The sequence below is a fragment of the Astyanax mexicanus genome, chromosome 9 (genome assembly GCF_023375975.1).
Source record: "Astyanax mexicanus isolate ESR-SI-001 chromosome 9, AstMex3_surface, whole genome shotgun sequence".
Classification (NCBI taxonomy): Eukaryota; Metazoa; Chordata; class Actinopteri; order Characiformes; family Acestrorhamphidae; genus Astyanax; species Astyanax mexicanus.
In genome coordinates this window covers 5,409,548-5,431,119 of record NC_064416.1, presented here as the reverse complement: position 1 = coordinate 5,431,119, position 21,572 = coordinate 5,409,548, and the positions used below count along the sequence as shown (strand labels likewise).

At 37.3% G+C, this 21,572-nt stretch overlaps 2 protein-coding genes across 4 annotated transcripts in view; both read left to right on the top strand.

Annotated features, from left to right (window-relative positions):
- Positions 1-2,376, top strand: part of LOC103036410 (F-BAR and double SH3 domains protein 2) — a 153,044-nt gene extending 150,668 nt beyond the window's left edge. For all 3 annotated transcript variants that reach the window (XM_049483325.1, XM_049483324.1, XM_049483326.1), the window contains one exon: positions 172-2,376. In XM_049483325.1, the coding sequence (XP_049339282.1) occupies positions 172-255 (84 nt within the window). In that variant the 3' untranslated portion in view covers positions 256-2,376. The remainder of the gene's footprint in view (positions 1-171) is intronic.
- A 6,968-nt stretch (positions 2,377-9,344) lies between these two features.
- On the top strand, positions 9,345-21,157 carry LOC103036707 (NACHT and WD repeat domain-containing protein 2). Its single transcript, XM_022665982.2, has 7 exons — positions 9,345-9,623; positions 10,247-10,335; positions 12,639-12,746; positions 13,538-13,711; positions 13,819-13,945; positions 14,685-15,208; positions 17,095-21,157. Exons 1-7 carry the CDS (start codon positions 9,566-9,568, stop codon positions 20,815-20,817), a joined length of 4,803 nt encoding a protein of 1,600 aa, XP_022521703.2. The 5' UTR covers positions 9,345-9,565; the 3' UTR covers positions 20,818-21,157.
- Positions 21,158-21,572: the final 415 nt, after the last annotated feature.

The following is a 21,572-nucleotide window of genomic DNA, read 5'->3' as shown; positions in this document are numbered from 1 at the left end:
TCGTGACATGCCTTGTGCAGGGTGTTAGATAGGGTCCTATGTCGGTTATTTGATGATTCTTTGGTGATATTTGTTGGACTACAAATTACGCTGTTCCATTAGTCTCTTAGCTTCAGTGGAAAAACTACAAAAATAATAGAAAATAAAACCTGGTTTGTCTTCCTCCATCAGGTTCGAGCAGCTCCGCCTCCCCCAAAGCAGCACCCTCGCCGGCAGGTGGAGAAGACGGAGGAAGTGGAGATCACGCTGGTGTAACGGCGCCGCCCTGCAGTCTGGAGGACTCATTTGCACCTGACCTCAAACTCCTCCCACTGGTATCAGAGGGTCGGGGTTATTGTAAACCACACCCCTGTTCACTCTGATAGGAGGAGGATTGCATCTCAAAGCCCTGCCCCTTACCTTCTTTTTTTTTCTTGTCTGGGGAAACACCTCTTCTGGCGTCATGGATTACTTGGTGCCTTTAACCCTTTTCATGCCAAATCCAACCCAGTCCTTGTATTTGTAACTGTTCGCTGCTTCAGACGCAGGTTTCGGTCTTGGTCATGAACCGTTACTGGGGTTACTGGGACGAGTCGAGTCTGCGCCCACAGAACGACCACAAGCAGCCAATCCCGAGGCTTCGACCTGTTACTGGAGGTTACCAGAGTGTTTCCTGTACAAATGCAAGACGGCGGACAAGGATGTGTAAAGCATTGTAAGGCTACGTTTACACAGCAGGAGAAAATGGCCTAAATCAGTTTATCTCTTCAAAATTAGGCTGTCCACACTATGTTTTAAATGCTCCTAAACTTCACATGAAGTTTCAGTTTCATCCTTACCAGAATCAGAGTAGCTATTAAGGAGACCTAGTGGCTGCAGCTCAGCTTATCACAAAGAATAATTGAAGCTCACTGTAAAAAAGGCATATAATTCAGCCACACCCACTTTTTATTTGTTGATTTAAAGTTTGTTAAGCTATGCATTTTATTTTCCTTTGTCGCTTGCTACAGCAGCGCCCCCTGTGGCCACATTTGACCATTACTTTAGGAACACAGTGGTTGTGACACACTGCTGTTATCCATTTTTACATCTCATACCTGCCTAGTGACGTACTTCCGATTTGGCTGTTCAAATTAGGGCTATATATTTGCAAGAACCTGGTGATACCATATATAGTGCGACACAGCAGTCAAAATTCAGTATTATTAATAAGTTAATAATTATAAATATGTCAATACTGTTAGCAAGGCAATATATTGACTTTTTTGCAGGGAGGCAAAAGTATAAAATATTAAAAAACACCCCATCATATACCTATAATGTGTGCTGAGTAAAAAAAAAAACCTTTTTATCAGAACAATCAGATTGAAAAAAAAAGAGAAAGTAATACAATACTGCCCTCTAGTGGTCAAGGTTTAAACACAACACAAAAGGAGCCACTGTCTACCACCAATCTTTGCATTTAATATAATAATTAAAAAATAGTAGATTAAAATAGTAGTAGCAATTGAAGTAGCCCACGTTCTAATTATAAAAACCTATTTAAATCAGTTTTATTGTGTTTTCGCTGTTCACACTGCCTTACGAATGACAAATTTCCGTCACATATGATGAAAAATATTGAATTTTGTCCACTTTTACCCGCTGTGTGAATGCAGCCTCAATGTAAAAGAGGCTTTACTTGCACATATACATATCAAGCAGGCTATACAATAGCAGAAATGCAATAGCAGGAGGTGTCAGGGGGCACGTTTTGTGTTTTGGGGTATTTGAATGGGGTATTGAGTGTACAGGGGGCTGATTGTAGTGGGTGTGGGTGAGCGAGATCGCCCTGGCTTCAGCCACGATGTAGTCCTACCGTACGTATTTAATGTGTATTAGTACAGTACATTACTGTTGTCATAGGAATGTTCAGAAATATGTGCAGCATTTCCTCATATAACGTGACTGAGTGGAGGCTTTTTTGGAATGTCATAGGATGCCACAGTGTTGACATGTTAAAGCAGCAGTCCCTAGATTTTCTCTTTTAAATTGAAAGCAGTAGTATTGCTGAGTTGGGAGGGGACAGAATATTATAACTAGTGGTATCAGTGTCCTGATCCGAAAAAAACACCCCTGGAAAGTCTAATATAATCATTCTAAAACAGTGGTCTGGTACCGGTGGTCTGGTAGGTTGGTTGGATATAATTGCTAAATAATTGATCTACATTTTGGACAGTATTTAATAATATAAAACCGATTAATAAACAATATAAACGGGAAAAAGGGAAATACAGAATTTCACACAGCAATTAATTTAACTCTTCCACTTGTGCAATTGCACATTCTCACCAGAGAGGTCTCTAAATCCACAACTGCCTCAAACTTACGGACTGTGGCTTTAATGAGAAAGGAAACCGGATCTATATGGTGAGCACTGGATTCTATGTGGTGAGTACAATACTGTATCTAGATACTGTACAGATATGTTCTAGTGAGCACCAGGTACTATTAAGTGAGAACCAGATATTATCAGATGAGCGCCAGATACTATCAGGTGGGCTCCACATATTTTTAGGTGAGCACCAGATACTGTGTGGTAGGCACTGGATTCTATGTGGTGATCACTAGATACTTTGTGGTGAGCACCAGATACTATTAAGTAAGAACCACATATTATCAGTTAACACCAGATATTATTAGATGAGCATCAAAAGGTGGGCTCCAGATTTTTGGGGTGAGCACTGGATTCTGTGTGGTGAGCATAATATTGTATCTAGATACTATCCAGATACTGTTAAGTGAGCACCAGATACTATGAAGTGAGCATTAGATACTGTGTGGTAAACATCGGATACTAAATGTTGAGCACCAGATACTATATGGTAAGCTCCAGATAGTATGTGGTGATCACCAGATACTATCAAGTGAGCACAGACATTACATAGTATCTGGTAGTAATGGGTGCCTACCACATAGTATTTGATTAGCATCAGACAGTAACTGATGAGCACCATATACTTTCAAGTGAGCACCAGATTTTGTCAGATAAGCATCAGATAGTCAGATATTACGTGATACTATATGATAATATCTACTATCTGGTATGGTGCTCCCCTTATAGAAATGGGTGCTCATTTCATAGTATCTGGTGCTTACCATATAGTATCTGGTGCTTACCATATAGTATAGTTTTACCAAAAATAAATACACCATGTCTCTTCAGAGGTTCAGTGAGAAGGAGAGAGGGAGGGAGTAGGAAAAGTATGTAAAGGGAATAAAGGCTGGATCCTTTATTTGCTTTTCTTATAAATTCCTACGGCCACGCCCTCTCTCGTACCTCCAGCCACGCCCTCTCTCGTACCTCTAGCCACGCCCTCTCTCGTACCTCTAGCCACGCCCTTTCTCGTACCTGCAGCCACGGCAGTTATTCCTCCGTATCGTGTTGACAGTACTAACTTACATAGATATTATCCTTTTCTCTGCTTTTCATTATGAAGACTGGCATTTGTACGTATTACTAATATTTAGTCCTTGAAAGGAAGCGTGAGTGGAGGATTTTTCAGTGTGTGTGTGTGTGTGTGTGTGTGTGAGAGAGTGTGCTGGCAGGCTAACGCTAGGCCTCAGCGCTGATATTTTGACTGAACCTGTTTGCATTATGCCAATCGAAACTCAAGCATCAGTTAAAGTGCTTTATTTTTATTCCTGTTTTAATTCATATCTTGCTCTCTCATCATTTGCTTGGGCTTAAACTGAAAGGATGTGCCACTTCCTGGTACTGTTCATCTGGAAATATAGTATATTTATGCAGCTCTGGGAAAAATGAAGAGATAACTTCAGTTTCTGAATCAGTTTCTCTGATTTTGCTATTTATAGGTTTATGTTTGAGTACAATGAACATTGTTGTTTTATTCTATAAACTACAGACAACATTACTCCCAAATTCCAAATAAAAATATTGTCATTTAGAGCATTTAAATAACTGAAATAACAAAAAAGATAACAAGTGCAAAGAAAACAAGTTCATATTCATAAAGTTTTAAGAGTTCAGAAATCAATATTTGGTGGAATAACTCTGGTTTTTAATCACAGTTTTTTCCATGCATCTTGGCATCATGTTCTCCTCCGCCAGTCTTACACACTGCTTTTGGATAACTTTATGCTGCTTTACTCCTGGTGTAAAAATTTAAGCAGTTCAGTTTGGTGGTTTGATGGCTTGTGATCATCCATCTTCCTCTTGATTATATTACAGAGGTTTTATATTTGGTATAATCAAAGAAACTCATCATTTTTAAGTGGTCTCTTCATTTGTTCCAGAGCGGTATATATGGTGCTGTTTGATTGTAATTAGTAGGAATGGGTATTTTGAACGATTTTCGCTATTCAGATATTAAACGCCATTTAAAATTTTCAAATTAAAATATATTATCACTGTACACTCAGTAACATGCATCTCTAATGTAAAATGTAAAATAACGGTTTATCCCTTGCCATTTTAGAGCAGTTCTATTGGTCTATTGATTCTATTGGTACAAATTATGGTAAAATAAAAATAACAAAATTTGAGATTAGTATTTAAAAAATATTTATAAAAAATTTATGTTGCCGATAACAAAATGTATAATCCATGCTTGAATAATATATATATATATACGTATATATATATACGTATATATATATATATATATATATAGTTTAGAATTGCAAAAAATGTAAAGCATATATATATATATATATATATATATATATATATATATATATGCTTTACATTTTTTGCAGTTCTAAACTATACATGCCTATTTAAAATAACGTCTATTTATTTATCTCATCCATTATTATGTTAATTTATGTTATATTAGGGCTGGTAAAATAATTAAAAGAACAAATTCATAAATATGTCACTTAATATGACTAATTGTCTATTTTTGTGTGTTTAAATGCCCTAAAGTAAAAAAAAACATTTTAAACACATGGCTAAAATGAACATAATCACTGTCATTCGTGTTTTCCTCATTGACTCTGGTGGTATATACTGTATAGATCATATATATGTATCTTCTATACAGCCAGTGGTTCAGCACCTCACAACCAATTGGCTGTATAGATATATAGATATATATTGACTGTATAGATATATGTTCTCTGTAGCCTCTCACACTCATTCATACAGTTCGTGGATTCTTGTTACAGTGGAGGATCAAAGCTCCACTCTGCTGCTGCTTTGGTTTGTTTGATGCTGATTGGTTCATCCACAGGGTCCTTAAGGTCTTTAAAGTATCACTTTAAAGTATCAGCAATTAAAAAAAAAGAATAAACCAGTGCATTAGCTTCAATATTTCATATTCACCACTAATTTTATAGCTATTTGGGTTTATTCTTATTTTTATATAAAGTTAAAAAGATAACATAATCACAGCTCAATCAAACTCCAAATGACCCCAAATACAAATGAAAAATGAATAAATAAATATGTATAAATACAATATATAATATATATCCCAATGCCCGTTCCTAGTAATTACAGCAGATGATGCGATGAGAGAGCAGACCCACTCTAGCCTTCTAAGTGCTTTTTTTCCTTTTTACAAGGGGCAGCTACTGTATTTTATATCATTAGTTTGAGTGTGAATCGAGTGTCATAGTTTATCGGTCAGTGTTTTTATAAAGTGTGAAAGTCTATAAAAACTCACAAATAGCAAATAAACCCACATGAAAACCACACGGTCCATTTTCCATTTCATTTTGACTGAGAAAATACTGAATACCTGATATTTATATTATATCTCAACCTGTATCTGCTTTTTTACCATTATTTTCACCAGTATATCATGTATCTGCACCTTTCAGATGTTTTACTGCTTTTATTTCTAATCAGTTTATTTTTTTATTTTTTATAGCCCCATCAGTTGCCCCTTGTCAGTAGCATAGCTGCCCAACTTCATTGCGTTTGCTTGTGTTTGTTGGATTTATTATTTTTTTTATTTTGTGCGTGTATGACTGATCATATTTCACTTTTTTGGAATTAAAATCACAGATTATTGCATTTATTCATCACGACAGAAAGAAAAATGACCTGTTTATCTGGAGTTTAGCATAGTGTTTGGTAAAGAAAGCAGGGTTGTATAGAGGATATCTCCTTAAAAATGGAGTTTTGTGTACAACTGGTCAGAATTTGGAGAAAAAAGAGCTGTTTTGAATTGTGTTTTTCGTGGGTTTCGTTTGTTTTTTTTTGTCGCAACCTATTTTGTTGTTGATCTCGTTGAGATCTTTTGAATGTTATCGAACTTGTTTTGAAGTTTACTATGCTTTACTGCACGGCCCATCCCGTCAGCAAGCTGTTCTCACCCACTTAACTCTGGCTTTTTTATTATTGTAATTATTGTTATAATTATTATTATTACCAGTATAACTCTCCCACGTTCCTTTGAACAGAGGAAACTGCAGCTTTTTCAAAAACTTCATCCACATTCATTTATATTTTATTTCGTTTTATTATCGTATTTGAAGACGACTCAAAGCTGCTAGATAAAGATGATGTAATAAGACGGGACTGTTGCTGCAGTGACGGTGTCGGAGAACAGGTGAAAACATTTCTTTCTGCATATTATTAGCTGTAAAATAATTTGTATTTATTGTGTACAAATGTTAAATAAAAAATGAGAAAAGTGAACCTGTGGTTTGTGTGTTTTTGTATGTTTTACTTATATACACAGGAGGGTGAGGAACACATGGGGAAGGGAACAAGGGGCGGAGTTACAAACAAGACACAAGGTAACAACACTAATGGCTAGAGCAGAGACAGTACAATAACACAGAGCCATGTGCTTGAAGAGCACATGGGGAGGAAAACAAAACAAGCTAAAAGGCAGGACAGAAACAGAAAGAACAAAAAAGAACACGCACAAGACATACAAAAGATAAAGTTGATCCCAAGAACTCCATCCCCACTGTCAAACATAGAGGTGGAAACACAATTCTTTGATAAGGGTACTGGAAGACTTCTCTGCATTGAGGCCATGAACCATAGCCAGCACACTAAAGATGGGTCGTTGATGGGTCTTCCAGCATGACAATGACCCAAAACATACAGTCAAGGCAACAAAGGATTGGCTTAAAAGAAGTACTTTACGATGCTACGATAAGAGGCCTAACCAGTCTTCAGACCTTAATCCTAAAAATATCTGTGGAGGAAGCTCGATTTTTGTGTTGCCAAGTGACATCTAGATTTTGTAGATTTTCTGTAAAGAGGACTGAAGCCATAATCCCCCTTGAGATGTGCACAAACCTGGTGACCAACTTCAAGAAACGTATGACGTTTTTCTTGAGGATCAAATACTTATTTTAACAAATCAAATACAAATTATATTATAACCTTTATTTAAAGTCTTTTTCAGATTTTTTTTGTTTCTGTGTTAAAATAAACGTACGCTAAAGATTATAAGGATCAAACACTAATGTCACCAATTATTTAATCACCTATATTAAATTTTTCCGTTTTTTTTTTTTTTTGCTGTTGATATTCTATCCCTCTCTGTTGAAATAAATGTGTTAATATTTATTGAGTGTATGGAGTGTAGAATGATTATTAACAGCGCATGGCTGCAGCATAACAAAATGTGAATAAAGTGAAAACTGTCTGTAAACATTACAATTCATTATGTGTACAATTCAACAGTGATGTACAGCAGGTCAGTGGAACAACTCTAAAAAGACTTTACCACTCTATAATGGTCCCTATGTACCGTAGACTCTTGAATGAGAACTTCCTGGCCAATTCCCAGCCAGAATGCTGAAGGTGGGTCGAGGACGGGTCTTCCAGCATGACAATGACCCTAATGTACAGCCAAGGCAACAAAGGAGTGGCTTTAAAAGAAGTACATTAGATCCTGAAATAGCTGATACTCTGTCTCTCTCTGTTAAAATACATGTACCTTGAAGATTATAGGTCTTTGTTAATGTCTTTGTATTTTCCCTACTGTATATATATTTAATTGTTTAAAATAATGTGAATTTATTTTTACATTTCTTTAAATATTAATGTTGTTTACTACTTGCCAAGTTAACATTTATTGAGTATATGGCATTTAGAATGATTATAAACAGCACATGGCTGCAATATAAAAAAGTGAAAACTGTCTGTAAACATTACAAATCATTATGTGTACAATTCAACAGTGATGTACAGCAGGTCAGTGGAACAACTCTATAAAGACTTTACCACATTGAGGTGAAGCTGAATAACAAGGTGATGTACCCAAGACTCTTGAATCAGAACCTCCTAACCTCAGCCAGAATGCTGAAGGTGGGTCATGGATGGGTCTTCCAGCATGACAATGACCCAAAACATACAGCCAAGGCAACAAAGGAAGTCCAAGAAACATCTAGATTTGGAGATTTTCTGTAAAGAGGACTGAAGCCATAATCCACCTTGAGATGTGCACAAACCTGGTGACCAAGTAAAGAAACATTTGACCTCTGTGTTTGCCAACAAGGGTTTCTCCACCAAGTAAGACCAAGAACTGGTAAGTCATGTTTTTCTTGAGGATTAGATACTTTTTTTAACAAATCAAATACACATTATATTATAACCTTTATTTTATTTTATTTTTTTTTTCAGATTTTTTGTTGATATTCTGTCTCTGTGTGTTAAAATAAACGTACCTTAAAGATTATATAGATCAAATACTTATGTCACCAATTATTTTATAACCTATATTATTTTTTTTTCTTTTCTTTTTCTTTCTCTCTGTTAAAATACATGTACCTTAAAGATTACAGGCATTTGTTTATGTCGTATATATATTTTTGTAGATATATTTTTGAAATGATGTGAATCTCGTTCATTTTTACATTCATTTTTACATTCCTTTAAATGTTAATGTTTTTTACTACTTATGTCAAGCTAATATTTATTGAGTGTATGGTGTTTAGAATGATTATTAACAGCGCATGGCTGCAGCATAACAAAATGTGAATAAAGTGAAAACTGTCTGTAAACATTACAATTCATTATGTGTACAATTCAACAGGGATGTACAGCAGGTCAGTGGAACAACTCTAAAAAGACTTTACCGCTCTATAATGTTCCCTATGTACTGTAGACTCTTGAATGAGAACTTCCTGGCTTCAGGAAAATGGTGGTTAATGGATGGGTCTTCCAGCACGACAATGACCCAAAACATACAGCTAAGGCAACAAAAGAGTGGCTTTAAAATAAGTACTTTATGATTCTGGAGTGGCCTAACCAGTCTCCAGATAATCCCATAGATAATCTGTGGAGGAAGCTCAGAACGCTTGTTTTTAGGTGGATCAAATTTCACACATTATTAATTAAAAGTGATCTACCCTCTGCTCTGTCAGGCTGGGTGGGTGGTACTGTTCACATTCCATGTAATGTAGCAGAAGAATAGACCTCTGCAGGAAGTAAAATACAATCAACAGTGAATGAGGAGTGGCAGTGTGTGTTTTCACCACAATAATACCCCTCCCCACACACACACCCTTTACCCAGACTTCCTGTTCAACACACAGCACTCACCATCAGGACGTGAACCCTCAGCCTGCTGGACCTGCTGCCCTGAGCTCCTGATGTGGACTGCTGGACGTGATGGTGGGTGAAGTTAGGATGGCGGGTGTGAAAGTTTACCTGTGTTCTAATCCAGAAGGTAGGTAGGACTGTTTCTGATTTATTACAGTTTAACAATGTAATGTGTAAAATATACAGCTCTAAAAAAAGAGACCACTTACAAATGACGAGTTTCTTTGATTTTACCAAACTGAAAACCTCTGGAATATAATCAAGAGGAAGATGGATGATCACAAGCAATCAAACCACCAAACTGAACTGCTTGATTTTTTACACCAGGAGTAAAGCAGCATAAAGTTATCCAAAAGCAGTGTGTAAGACTGGTGGAGGAGAACATGATGCCAAGATGTATAAAACTGTGATTAAAAATCAGGGTTATTCCACCAAATATTGATTTCTGAACTTTATGAATATGAACTTGTTTTCTTTGCATTAGTTGAGGTCTGAAAGCTCTGCATCTTTTTTTTTGTTATTTCAGCCATTTCTCATTTTCTGCTAATAAATGCTATAAATGACAATATTTTTATTTGTAATTTGGGAGAAATGTCCGTAGTTTACGCATACTGTTTATACATACTGTTATTTAGTGATGATCACAGATATGTATATGTTTTATATTGATTGTATTGTACAGGTATTGTTACTGATAACTCAGTATCATGATAATGATATTGATTGTTTTATACTGGTGGTGTGTTGTAGACTCTGTGGTGGAGAGGAAGTATCTGAGAGAGAATATATTCCCTAAACTGAGGGATCACTGCAGGAGGACGTATGGAGTCGATTTCAGGGTGATCAGAATTTTCCTTTATTTCTTTTTATTTCCGTCTTTTATTAACTCTCCCACTTTGCCAGCACCTTAAATTCTGTGGGTTTTTTTCATTATTGAAAAATGTGTTTCAATGTAAATTATACTAAAGCCACTCAAACTATGATGTGTTTGAGAGCATCAGTTGTAAAGTAGTGAAGAGGTAGAGTTACAGGTATACAGTGAATAGTGAATATTTGAGTAATGTTCTAATCCAGATTATGAGAAGCAAGAAATAGTCAACTAATAAAATAAAAACAATAGTTTAAGAAATGAAGGTCAGTCAATCCGAAACATTTCCAGATCTTTGAAAGTATCCTCAAGTGCAGTCTCAAAGACAATCAAAAAAATGTTATGATGGAACTGGCACTCATATGGACTGCTCCAGGAAAAGAAGAGCAAAAATTCATCAGAGTTACCAGCCTCAGAAACCGCAAGTTAACAGCTCCCCAGATAAGAGTATTTTGGTTTGTTTAATACTTTTAAGTTACTACATGATTCCTTATGTGTTCATTTACAATCTAGGAAAAAATGGCAAAAAATAAAAACATTAAATAAGAAGGTGTTTCCAAACTTTTGACTGTTACTGTATGATTCATGGTAAGCTCATGGTAAATTACAAAGAACTTTGTCTGTTTACTTTATTTTATTATTTATGAGTTGTTTATTTAGTTATGAATATGTGTTATGAAGCTGAGCTTATTTCTCTGGATCTCTTTGTGAGGATCTCTCTGTTCAAACACGAGTCCGCTTTAATTATTAAAGAAAAACAGGTTCTGAATGACACTACAATGAGCCCTTTAGGCATTATATGTTGTTGAATGTAAATAAATAAGGCTATACAGTACCAGTCAAAAGTTTGGACACACCTTCTCATTCAATGTTTTTCCATATATCTTTTTATTTGTGTTATTTTCTACATTGTATGTTAATATTAAAGACATAAAACAATTAAGGCACACATATGGAATTACATAGTAAACATAGTAAAAGTGTTATTTCTCCACATTAATCCCCTGATCTAAACCTATTGAACTGAGATGGTGATTTGAGGTGATTTAATTGGGATGAGCTGGAGCTTCACAGCGTGAAGGAAAAGCAGCAACTAGTGCTGGGCGATATGGGAGAAATCATACATCACGATATGGATTTTTTTATGTCACGATAACGATATATATCATGATATACCACATTTATATAAATAAATTATAAATAAATTAACAAACAAGAAAATGAGGGTATTCAATTTGTAATTTCAGTTCGTTTTAGTTTTTTATTAGTTTCAGTTAAGGAGAACTTTCACTTTCAGTTTTCTATATTTTGTTTTCGTTTTCCTTAACAATAATACTTGGTTACTTAGCTATATGGTGATTATCATACCATAGCTTTATATAAAATAAAAATAGTATTAAAAAACAGATGACTACTTCACAGACTATTTCCTGGAGCCTGACCCGGCATTTAAAGCTCCGCAGGTGGATAATGGGTGTGCTGCTCGCGGGGATCTGGCGCTTCTTCTACTGCTTACGGGCTGCCTGAAATGCAGTCTCTCAGCCTGCCAGTCAGACTAGAGTGTCAGCATATAAAACACATGCGTTCTCCTACAGGACAAACCATTCAAACATCAGATGTGCTCTCTGCACCCGAATAAAATAGGAAAATAACCATCTAAACTGAGCTCAAAATGCTAAAAGAAATATAATCTAACGAATCGAAAAGATCAAAACGAAATATTTAACACTCAAAGCAGTAGCTTAACGACAGAATATTAAGCTTTACCAGCGCTATGAGACGCAACACCTATAGAACGAAGGAGCAGGGGCAGCGTGACGGTTCTAGTGAAATAATTAAAATGTAAAAATACACAACAGAGCGCCATATACCACATAAAATCAGTTCAAGATCCTTACCAAAATAAAAAACCATGATCGAAACCCAACCCTAACGCCAATACATTTTATTGTAGCCTACTTTATATATTTGCATGAATAATTAATGAAATTACTGTAGAAACGATATTTATCGTCATATCGCAAAGCACTAGCAGCAACTATTGTTCAGCACCTCCAGAAACTCCTTCCTTCAAGACGCTGAGAAAACTATTCCACGTGACTCTCCCTCATAAAGATACCAGATAGAGTGTGCAGATCTGTCCTCAAAGATACATGTGATACTAAAAGAAGTATCTAAAGCAACATTTATGCCTTTTTTCAGCCCCAATGTTTTAATACTGTATGTCACGTATATGTCACTGTATATTTAATATGTGTGATCTACTCTCTGCAGGTTATTGACCCCTATGAAAGGGTGGACTCAGCCAACTGGCCTACACAGGAGGAGCGACGGCTGTTTATTGAAGAGTGCAGGGAGAATTCACTCGGGCCTTTCTTTGTGGTAATAATGTATTTACGGTTACATTTTATTAATATGTTCGTAATCTGTCTATATAATATGCATTCTGAATTTGTGTATATAATAACTCAATATGAAGCTAAAGTTTCATTCTCTTAATGGCTTAATAATAGTAACTACATTATCTTCATTATTATTATTATTATTATTAATAATATTCCTTAACATTTTAATTATTCTTCTTATGCATAAAATAAAACTAACTGCACAAAACAAATAGCATCTCTGAAATCATAGGTTTCTATGATCCGGATCAGTTGATGAGTTTATTTGGAGCGTTTCTCCCTCTGTTTGGTTTGGTTTCACACAGGCATAACCTAAACGCACCAAAATGCAAACCAATAAACCACGCGAGCACATCGTCTCCTCTGATATATCAGAGTAAACTGTGCCTTGTCAGCACTTTAGCTCAATTTAAAATAAGTATATTTGATCGCTGGGTCAGATTAAGACCAGATAATGTGGTCACCATAAGTGATGTGCTCCAGAAAAAATCTGTGCATTACTAATTCCAAAGGAATCGCATGCAATAAAGCTTTAACAGCCTTAGTACAAAAAAATACATTTACACCAAAATTTAATTAATTTTTTGTAATTTTATAAGTTTTTGCATGTAAATATGAGTAAATTATGATTTGTAAAAAAAAATGCAACATTTGATTACATAAAATATTTTTAATAATTAAAATTAAAATGTTAATGGATACAATATGGCTGCTCCTCACAGCTGTTTAAAGTGCTACTGTGTGTGTTTGTGTGTGTGTGTTTGCCAGGCTCTGGTGGGTGAGCAGTATGGGACGGTGGGTTTACCTGAGCAGGTGGATCTCTGTGAGTTCATGCTGTTACTGCAGATGTGCCAGAACCTGGGCTTCAGCTGTGTCACTCTGGAGAAATTATACCGCAGAGACGAGAACACCATACCTCCCAAATACTGTCTCATCAGACTGGTGAATACCATAAATTTGAAGAATTATACTGTATTTAACTGCATTTATCTGTAAATTATATAAATCCTTCTTTTAACCTGTGTTTTTCTTCTTCACTGTCACGAGAGGAAGTGGAAGACAGTGGCAGGCATGCTGATTTAGAAAAGGCGAGGATGATGATGCAGTACGCTGTGACTGAGTGTGTTCAGCAGGGAGATATTAAACCAGAAGAAGCTCAGAAATATTGCACATCGGGTAAGTTTGTTTACTAATTATCATTATGAACTGCCATTATGAACTATCAATCAATAGAAAATGTATTAATAGATCATATATCCATGGAAAAAAATCTACGTCTGCCAAAAATAAAATTCCTGAATACAATTTAATCTGGACATCCATCACTACCTACCTCCAACAGTAATCATCCCACAAAATCAACCAATCCTCCATGAAAACCGCTAAACTGAGGTCTAATACCCAACCCAACACTACTTTCTACCTAACAAATTATCTCCCTCCATTTGTGCACACAAACTTACACACACACACTTACCATCACCTACACATATACATAACAAAGCAACACTTGGGATTATTTTCGAATTTATTCATTTTTTCCATTCATTATTTATTTTTCCTTTTTTTCCCTTCTTTCCTATTAAATTTTAAATCACTCTCTACTGACATTTGATCTTCTTTTCTATCCCTACCTATTTCTGTTTGATTTTGGGTTTTTTTCCCTTACCATTCTCTTCCTCCTTTTTTGTCTCCTTCTTTTTTTTTTTGGTAAGTTCCTTGTTTGCTTATGTCCCTATCCTTCCTTAAAAAATAACCAAAAAAAGTAAGTTTGTTTATGATATTAATTTTCAATATTGGCTTTTTTGAAAAAATAAAAATTTAAATAAAAACAGTAATTGTCTGAATATTGTGCTTAAACCTTTAGTGATTGTTTAAAAATTTCCAGCTAAAACCTAAATTAACCCTCTTTCAGATCTTGAGAAGGACCTCTGCTTTGCACTGAAAGGCCGCTCTAGGGCAGATATTAAAAGATGTCTTTGTTACGTCAACAAGCCCTTTAAAACACCTGACCGGAGGAAGACAGACGATAAACCACCCACAGATTACCAGACAACATCAGTCGCTCTAAAGGAGCTACGGGAAGACTTCCTGCCAAACCTGGTCCAATCACACAAGGCCCTGGTGTACACCACCATTTCAACCACCACCATGGAGCTCAGCGGAGAACAGAGCTACGCTGAGGAGTTAAGCCATCAGCTCTATTCAGATCTGAAGCAGCTTATCGACCAATCTGTTGAGAAGAATGAAGATCAAACCCAGGGATTCTTCTCTCAGCAGAGAGAACTGTGTGATATCTTTTCTCGGCTCTATAAAATCGAACGAGACGAGGTCACGCATGTCAGAGCTTATCTGGAGCAGGACACTAATCGGCCTTTAGTTCTGGTTGGTGGGCCGTGCACAGGCAAAAGTGTGTTTCTGGCCCACTGTGCAAATCAGGTATAGTATGCGTTCAATCAATCTATTTATGCTCCACCTACTAATGTACTGTTGTAATATTTGTCTATACAATAATCGTTGCCAAGTTGGGCAAATCATGGGTATCAAAATGTACCCTCAGATTTGGTTAATTTACTTGGGTTTGTGAGAGAATAGCTTTTCTATTTCAACACTTTACAAAGACATTTTTTATTCATTTCTGATTTTACCTAATTTCCCACCTAGTTTGGATAGCCCCCATCACATGAAATCCCATTATCCCTTGTAATGTCCCCAACACTAGGAGGACTCTCTTTAAACTGCCGCCAACACTCTCGAAGTAGAGCGCTAGGAGATACGATAGGAGAGACATGGGGAAAAAGTGCCATCTAACAATCCAGAGAGAGCATGGCCAATTGAGCTCTCTCAGACTCCGGCTGCTGATGTCGGCACAAGATTTAAACCCGCTATCCTTGCACGATCCTTACATAACCAACCACATGACCAAGCTGGCTGTCAAGCTTACCATTGTGTTTGATTTATTTGGTTCATTGGAGCAAATTTGGAGGACTTTTGTGGTCACACTGATTAAAGACCACTGCAGTCGTGCACCATTCTGTAGTCCTCGTATGCCCATATATGGGGTTTAGTGTCTAAGACTATGGCAAAAGGAATGGGCTTTTCCAAAACATGCCTATATTACATTCTGTGTAATAAATATGTTCAGAACCCTTTACATTTTATTTTATGTACATTTTTCTCCTGAACAACCCTGGATCTTCTGAAGTATGAGCTCATTAATATAAGTAATGATAATAGTGCTAGCTTTAAGCTAATGCTACATTGCACTAAAATGCCATCACAGCACAGTGGCAGAGAATGCAAGTGGACTCAATTCGGCATAACACCAAGGAAAACTGCTTATATGTTTACAGCATAGTACACCCAGCTTATCCAACTAATAAACTAACTGCCCTCGCTGAGGTGAGCTGGGAGTATTACTGCAGGAAAACTCTAAATAGTAATGCTGACCAATCAGCATGGTTATGATAGTTATGCTGTCAATTACTGTAACTTGTACACACTGGATGGATTGCTTGTTGGTCTAGATCATCCTTAAAGTCCAGCTAAACCAGGATGCCAAACATAACAGCCCCTAGGCCAGAACCAGGAATGAGTTCAGCTGCTAAGTTAAAGAACTGCACTTTTTTAAACTGCAATGACACTAATGTGCAGGAAAATAGTGTCAATTGCAGAGTAGGAAGGAGAAGGACACCCATAGAGTTTTTCTACCAAAAGATCTCTGGTTCTTGAACCAATTCTGTTCGGGCTTATTAAAACCATGGTGCTTTTCACAGCAGTGGTGAACACAGTTTGTGCTGAAGAACTTATTATTCTTCACTTCCTGGTGCAAACGAATGTTCCTGGAATCTACTTTTAGGTTTGAGAACCAGAACTAATATTAATACACTCGGTCACAGTTTGTGATGTTCTCCAAAAATGTTAGCTAGCACCATAAAAGCACTGTGTCTAGTTTTCCAATAAAATTGGTCTGCCCCCCTTGACACTGGACTGCAAATGAGTTTGAAACCCCTGAGCTAAACCATTAAAACTCAAATTAAATCATACCCTAAGCTCAATTGTTGATGTGTCAAGTGTTTGTGTTTTCATATCCAGTGATGGGCATAAATTATGACATAAGACAAGAGAGATGAAAACTGTAAGAGAGATAAAATCTAAGAATACCTGAAACCTAGTACCTGTCAGAATAGACCAATCATTTTTTTCTAATACATTCTGTAAAGCTTGTTCAACATGGCAGCAGATGCTCTGAAATAATATACTGTTCTTGTGAGCTGACTCCATTAAAACATGTTATAAGTTATATGATATCTTTTCTTTTTCAGATCAAAACATGGATGAAGGATCAGGACCCTGTGGTCATCGTGCAGTTTACAGATTCGAACACCTCTTTGAAACAAAGTCTTCTCAGCATGTGCCATCAAATCGCTTCAAGCTACAATCTTCAATACAACACCCATCCCAAAAACATTTTCAAATTAAAAGAAACTTTTAGCGAACTCCTGTCTATAATTGCTGAGTCCTCAAAGCCTCTGATCCTGATTATAGATGGATTTGACCAAATGCCAAATGGACCAGTAGACATGACCTGGCTTCCCAAGACTTTACCTTCTAACGTAAAGCTAATAATGTCGTCCACACCTATGAAGTCTGGGTTTCTCTCTGCAATCAAGAGTCATTACTCAGAATCAACCTTGTTCTTTGACCTAGAGCCGTTAGATAGTAAGAGTTGTAACCAGATGCTGACAACTCTGCTCTTGGCAGCCAATAGGAGGATAACATCAGGTCAGCAAATGTATGTAAATCAAGCCTTTAAGGAATGTTCTCTCCCCTTGTATGTGGAGCTCTTGTTCAGACAAGTGAGGTGCTGGGGCTCAGAGTTGGAGATTACCCCTGATACATTGGTCCCAGGGGTCCATGCCAACATTGAGCTGTTCTTAGATCACCTTGAGGAAAAACATGGAAAAGTGTTGATCAGTAGAGCTCTGCAGTATCTCTCCTTGTCAAGGCATGGCTTGACCGAAGCTGAGCTGACTGATATACTCTCTTGTGATGATGAGGTTCTGTCTGATTTCCTCCCACTCGACAATGATGTTCCTTATAAATCAAGAGTTCCAGAAATTGCTGTGGAAGCAGTACTCCTAGACCTGAAGGGATTCATGATTCCTAGGAACACTTTAGGAACCTTGTTCTGGGCCAGCAGACACTTCAACTTGGTAATCAATAAAAGGTACTTGTCTTCAAATGAGCAACAGAGCATGTATTCATTGTTGGCAAACTACTTTAGTGGCCGATGGGCTGGCGGCACAGCTAAGCCATTAACCTTCACTGCAAGCCATGGCTCAAAAATGTCAGACTCCATCACTGTGCAAAAAGCCATGCCAAAGAAGATGTATAGCAATAGGCAAGTTCCTGGCCAACCCTGGATGTTTCAACCCTTGGCCGCCGCTCTGTGCAATTCAGGTTTGTCTAAAAGTGCTCATCCCAACTTAAGAAAATTGCAGGAGTTGCCTTTTCACCTGATGCAGAGTGGCAGTTTTGAGGAGCTTGGACGCATGATGCTCTCACAAGAGTTCCTTGATGCAATGTTCCAAGCAGGGTTGGAAGAGGAATTGGTGTTTTGGATTGAGGAGGCATCTCGGAACAGATTTCCTAGGGCACTTAGACTTCTTGCTACCTTCCTGAAAACCTCAGACTGTTGGATGAAAGACTGCACTGCAGACTTGGTATTGGTAATGCAGGCTCACCTATTCCCCTTTGTGAATGTGTTCCCTAAGCTAGGGCAGTTTGTCAACCAGACAATAAATGATGGTAAAACGAGACGCTCTGGGGTGTCTACGATATTATCCCCATCACCCTCTGTTCCTGCCACTCATTGGGAACTACCATCAGCCAAGGTCTCTCCATTTGTGAAGGTAGATCTAGCTCAGTCTGAGTCTGCTGTAGTGATTCAAGACAATGGTTCAGCTTGGGTATGGAATGGAAGCGATTCTGAAGGCTTCAATCTCTCGCAGTCATCCGAATTAAAGTTTGCAGATGTTAGATGTGCTGCAAATGTTTTCATGCTCTTGACGCAAAGTGGCAAACTCCTTTTGTGGGATGTTAATGCTCCAAGCTCATACTTTCAAGAAGTTCAGACCCATCAGGAGGAACAAGGCCAAGAGAGCACTCTTCAGAGCATTGACGGCATCTTAGTGTCCAATCGCAGGATCTTTGCATTTTCTAGGGGAAGAAGTTTTGTCCAGGTTTTTGAAGAGAGAAGGGAAGTTGCTCCACTCCAGTGTTCTTCTTTTGTAACATGCATGTCCTGTTCTGTGGATGGATACATGATTTGCTGTGGTCAGAATGATGGTACTCTAAGTATATTTGACTCCCAGAGTGGACTTCCATTGACCTCTTTCATTTGCTCTAAAGGAATGCCTTTGTTTGACCTTATCCTCAACGAGAACGAAGAGGCAATATCAGGTGTTGACTGTACAGGAAGTGTGTTCGTGTGGGACATTAGGATTCCAACCATTCCAGAACTCATTAAAGAGAGTCTCAGCTCTAGCAAAGAAGACATCTTAAATACAGATCACTCTGAGGAAGGTCTTCTTCTCATCTGTAAAAGACAACGGATCCAAATAGTTGACATACTTCTGTTGGACATTGAAGACCAATTCAATGCTCCAAGGGGCAAAACTTTCATTCAAGCCATTTTAGATCCAGAGACACACTTCATCATAGCTTTGGTGAAGGACTGCTCATTTCTTTTGGTCTGGAACTTGTTTTCAGGTCAGTGTGTGTTAAGCCTAGACTTTGGAAGCACTGAAGCTTTTAAACTGATGAAGCCCAAGGAATGTCCTAACCTTACGGTCGTCACAAGCACAGGCATTACTAATTGGGACATGGACCTAGTTTCAGTGGCAGCTTCCACACCAAAATCAGGCAGGGAAGTTTTAAAGGTCATTGTTGGACCAAAAGGAGGACTCTTCTATACATCAGATGGTTCTGAGCTGGTGTGGAGGTGGACAGTTTTTGATTGGGAAGTGAAGAGCCACTTGCTTCATCATGGTCCTGTTGAAGACATGGCTCTTTCAGTGGATGGAAATCTCCTTTTGACCATTGCCTCAGGTAACATCTACGTCTGGAACACCAGTACAAATGCAAACATTCACAGAATCCAAGATAGCCAAGCAGCTCGGCTCTTGTTACCCCCAAAAGGCAACTCTGCAGTGTCTCTTTCAGAAACTGGTCTATCAAGAGTATGGAACTTGTGCACTGGATTAGTCGTCTGCAGCATCCATCATCATCTCAGAGATGCCGTCATCTCACCAGAGAGGACCTTTCTCATGGGCATCAACAAAGGGGATCTTCTTGCTGTCAGTCTTTGGTCTGGTTACATCAGCAAGCAATTCTCCAGTTCTGAATGGTCTGAAGTTGTCGCCTTCTTCCCACTGATAGACCATCCAGACTGTGTGATGGTAATTACGAGTTCAGGAGCTTTGTACTCTTGGAGACTAACGGAAGACACTGTTTGCCAACGGTTCCAGTTCCCAGACTCTTTCCAGTATCCTCCACAGTTCTTTAATGTCTTGTCTGGTGAAAGTTATGGCATGATATCTGTAGATGATTCCAAAATAAGCATCTTAGATGTGAAGAACTGTAAACTATGCTCCTTGAAAGCTGAAGGACCGGTCTGCCAAAAGTTTGTAGGCATCAGTGGTAAATATGCAGTCTATATCTGTAGCCCTTCCATGATGTGTCGTAGTTACACTTGTGACCTTCATGCCAGGCATATCTTGGTTGCCATACGTGTAACTGATGGTAAGAAAGTGGGCAAGGTCTACCTATCTAAAACCCCCTCTGCTCTAACTCTTTCTGAGGAGTTGTGCGTGTATGTTGGGTTTGAGGATGGTTCTGTTGGGGTGTATGCCATCAATGACGGAGATGGGAATGCCGTTTCCACGCCTAAATGTGGGAGCACAGGACGGATGTGTCCATTTGATGAACCTGAGGTTTGGTCGCCTTTAGCAAGCCCTAACATTTCTTGGGAGGACTTCAAATAATAGTGAAAAGTGTAGATGTCTTTCAGTAACATTCTTTAAATTATGTATTTCAATTGCATGAACATTGCATATTTTTATTAGGGTTGTCCTAATCTGATCTATCAATTTTTTATTTTATTTGGATTTTTAATTTTTAATGTGCTCCATCTGCATTGAGTTTTTAGAAGATAAATAAAGAGTTGGGTTTAATTTTACAGTGGAGCATGAAAACATCCCATAATATCTAAAAATATATAAAACCTGAATATTATGTGTTAGCCTAAACATTTTCTTGCTTATGTTAATTTTATAACACTTTAAGTGGTGTATAGGTTTTAATTTATTGTTTATTGTACAAATGACTGTGACAAATGACAAATGAATTGTGATATTAATTTATACTAGTTTATTTGTTTTGATAATTTCTCTTTACTGGTTTTATTTTTATTTTGTCTCATTGTTTCTCTTGTTTGATTTTTGTGTTTTATAACCATCAATGTACATCACTTTTTTAAAAGTGCTCTATTAATAAAGCTGAGTTGAGTCCAACATTCCACATCTCATTTCATTACAGTAATCTCAGTCATTTAAAACTGCATGTGTTTATATATATTTTTCAGCTACTGACAACACACCACTGATTAATTTGATACATTACATAAAAAAATTAATCTCCAAAAACATAAACATTAAAGAATAAAAATTCCAGAAAACATGTAAAAATACAAAACTCAGTACACAGAACTAAAAATCTACAGTTAAAAGCTACAATAAGA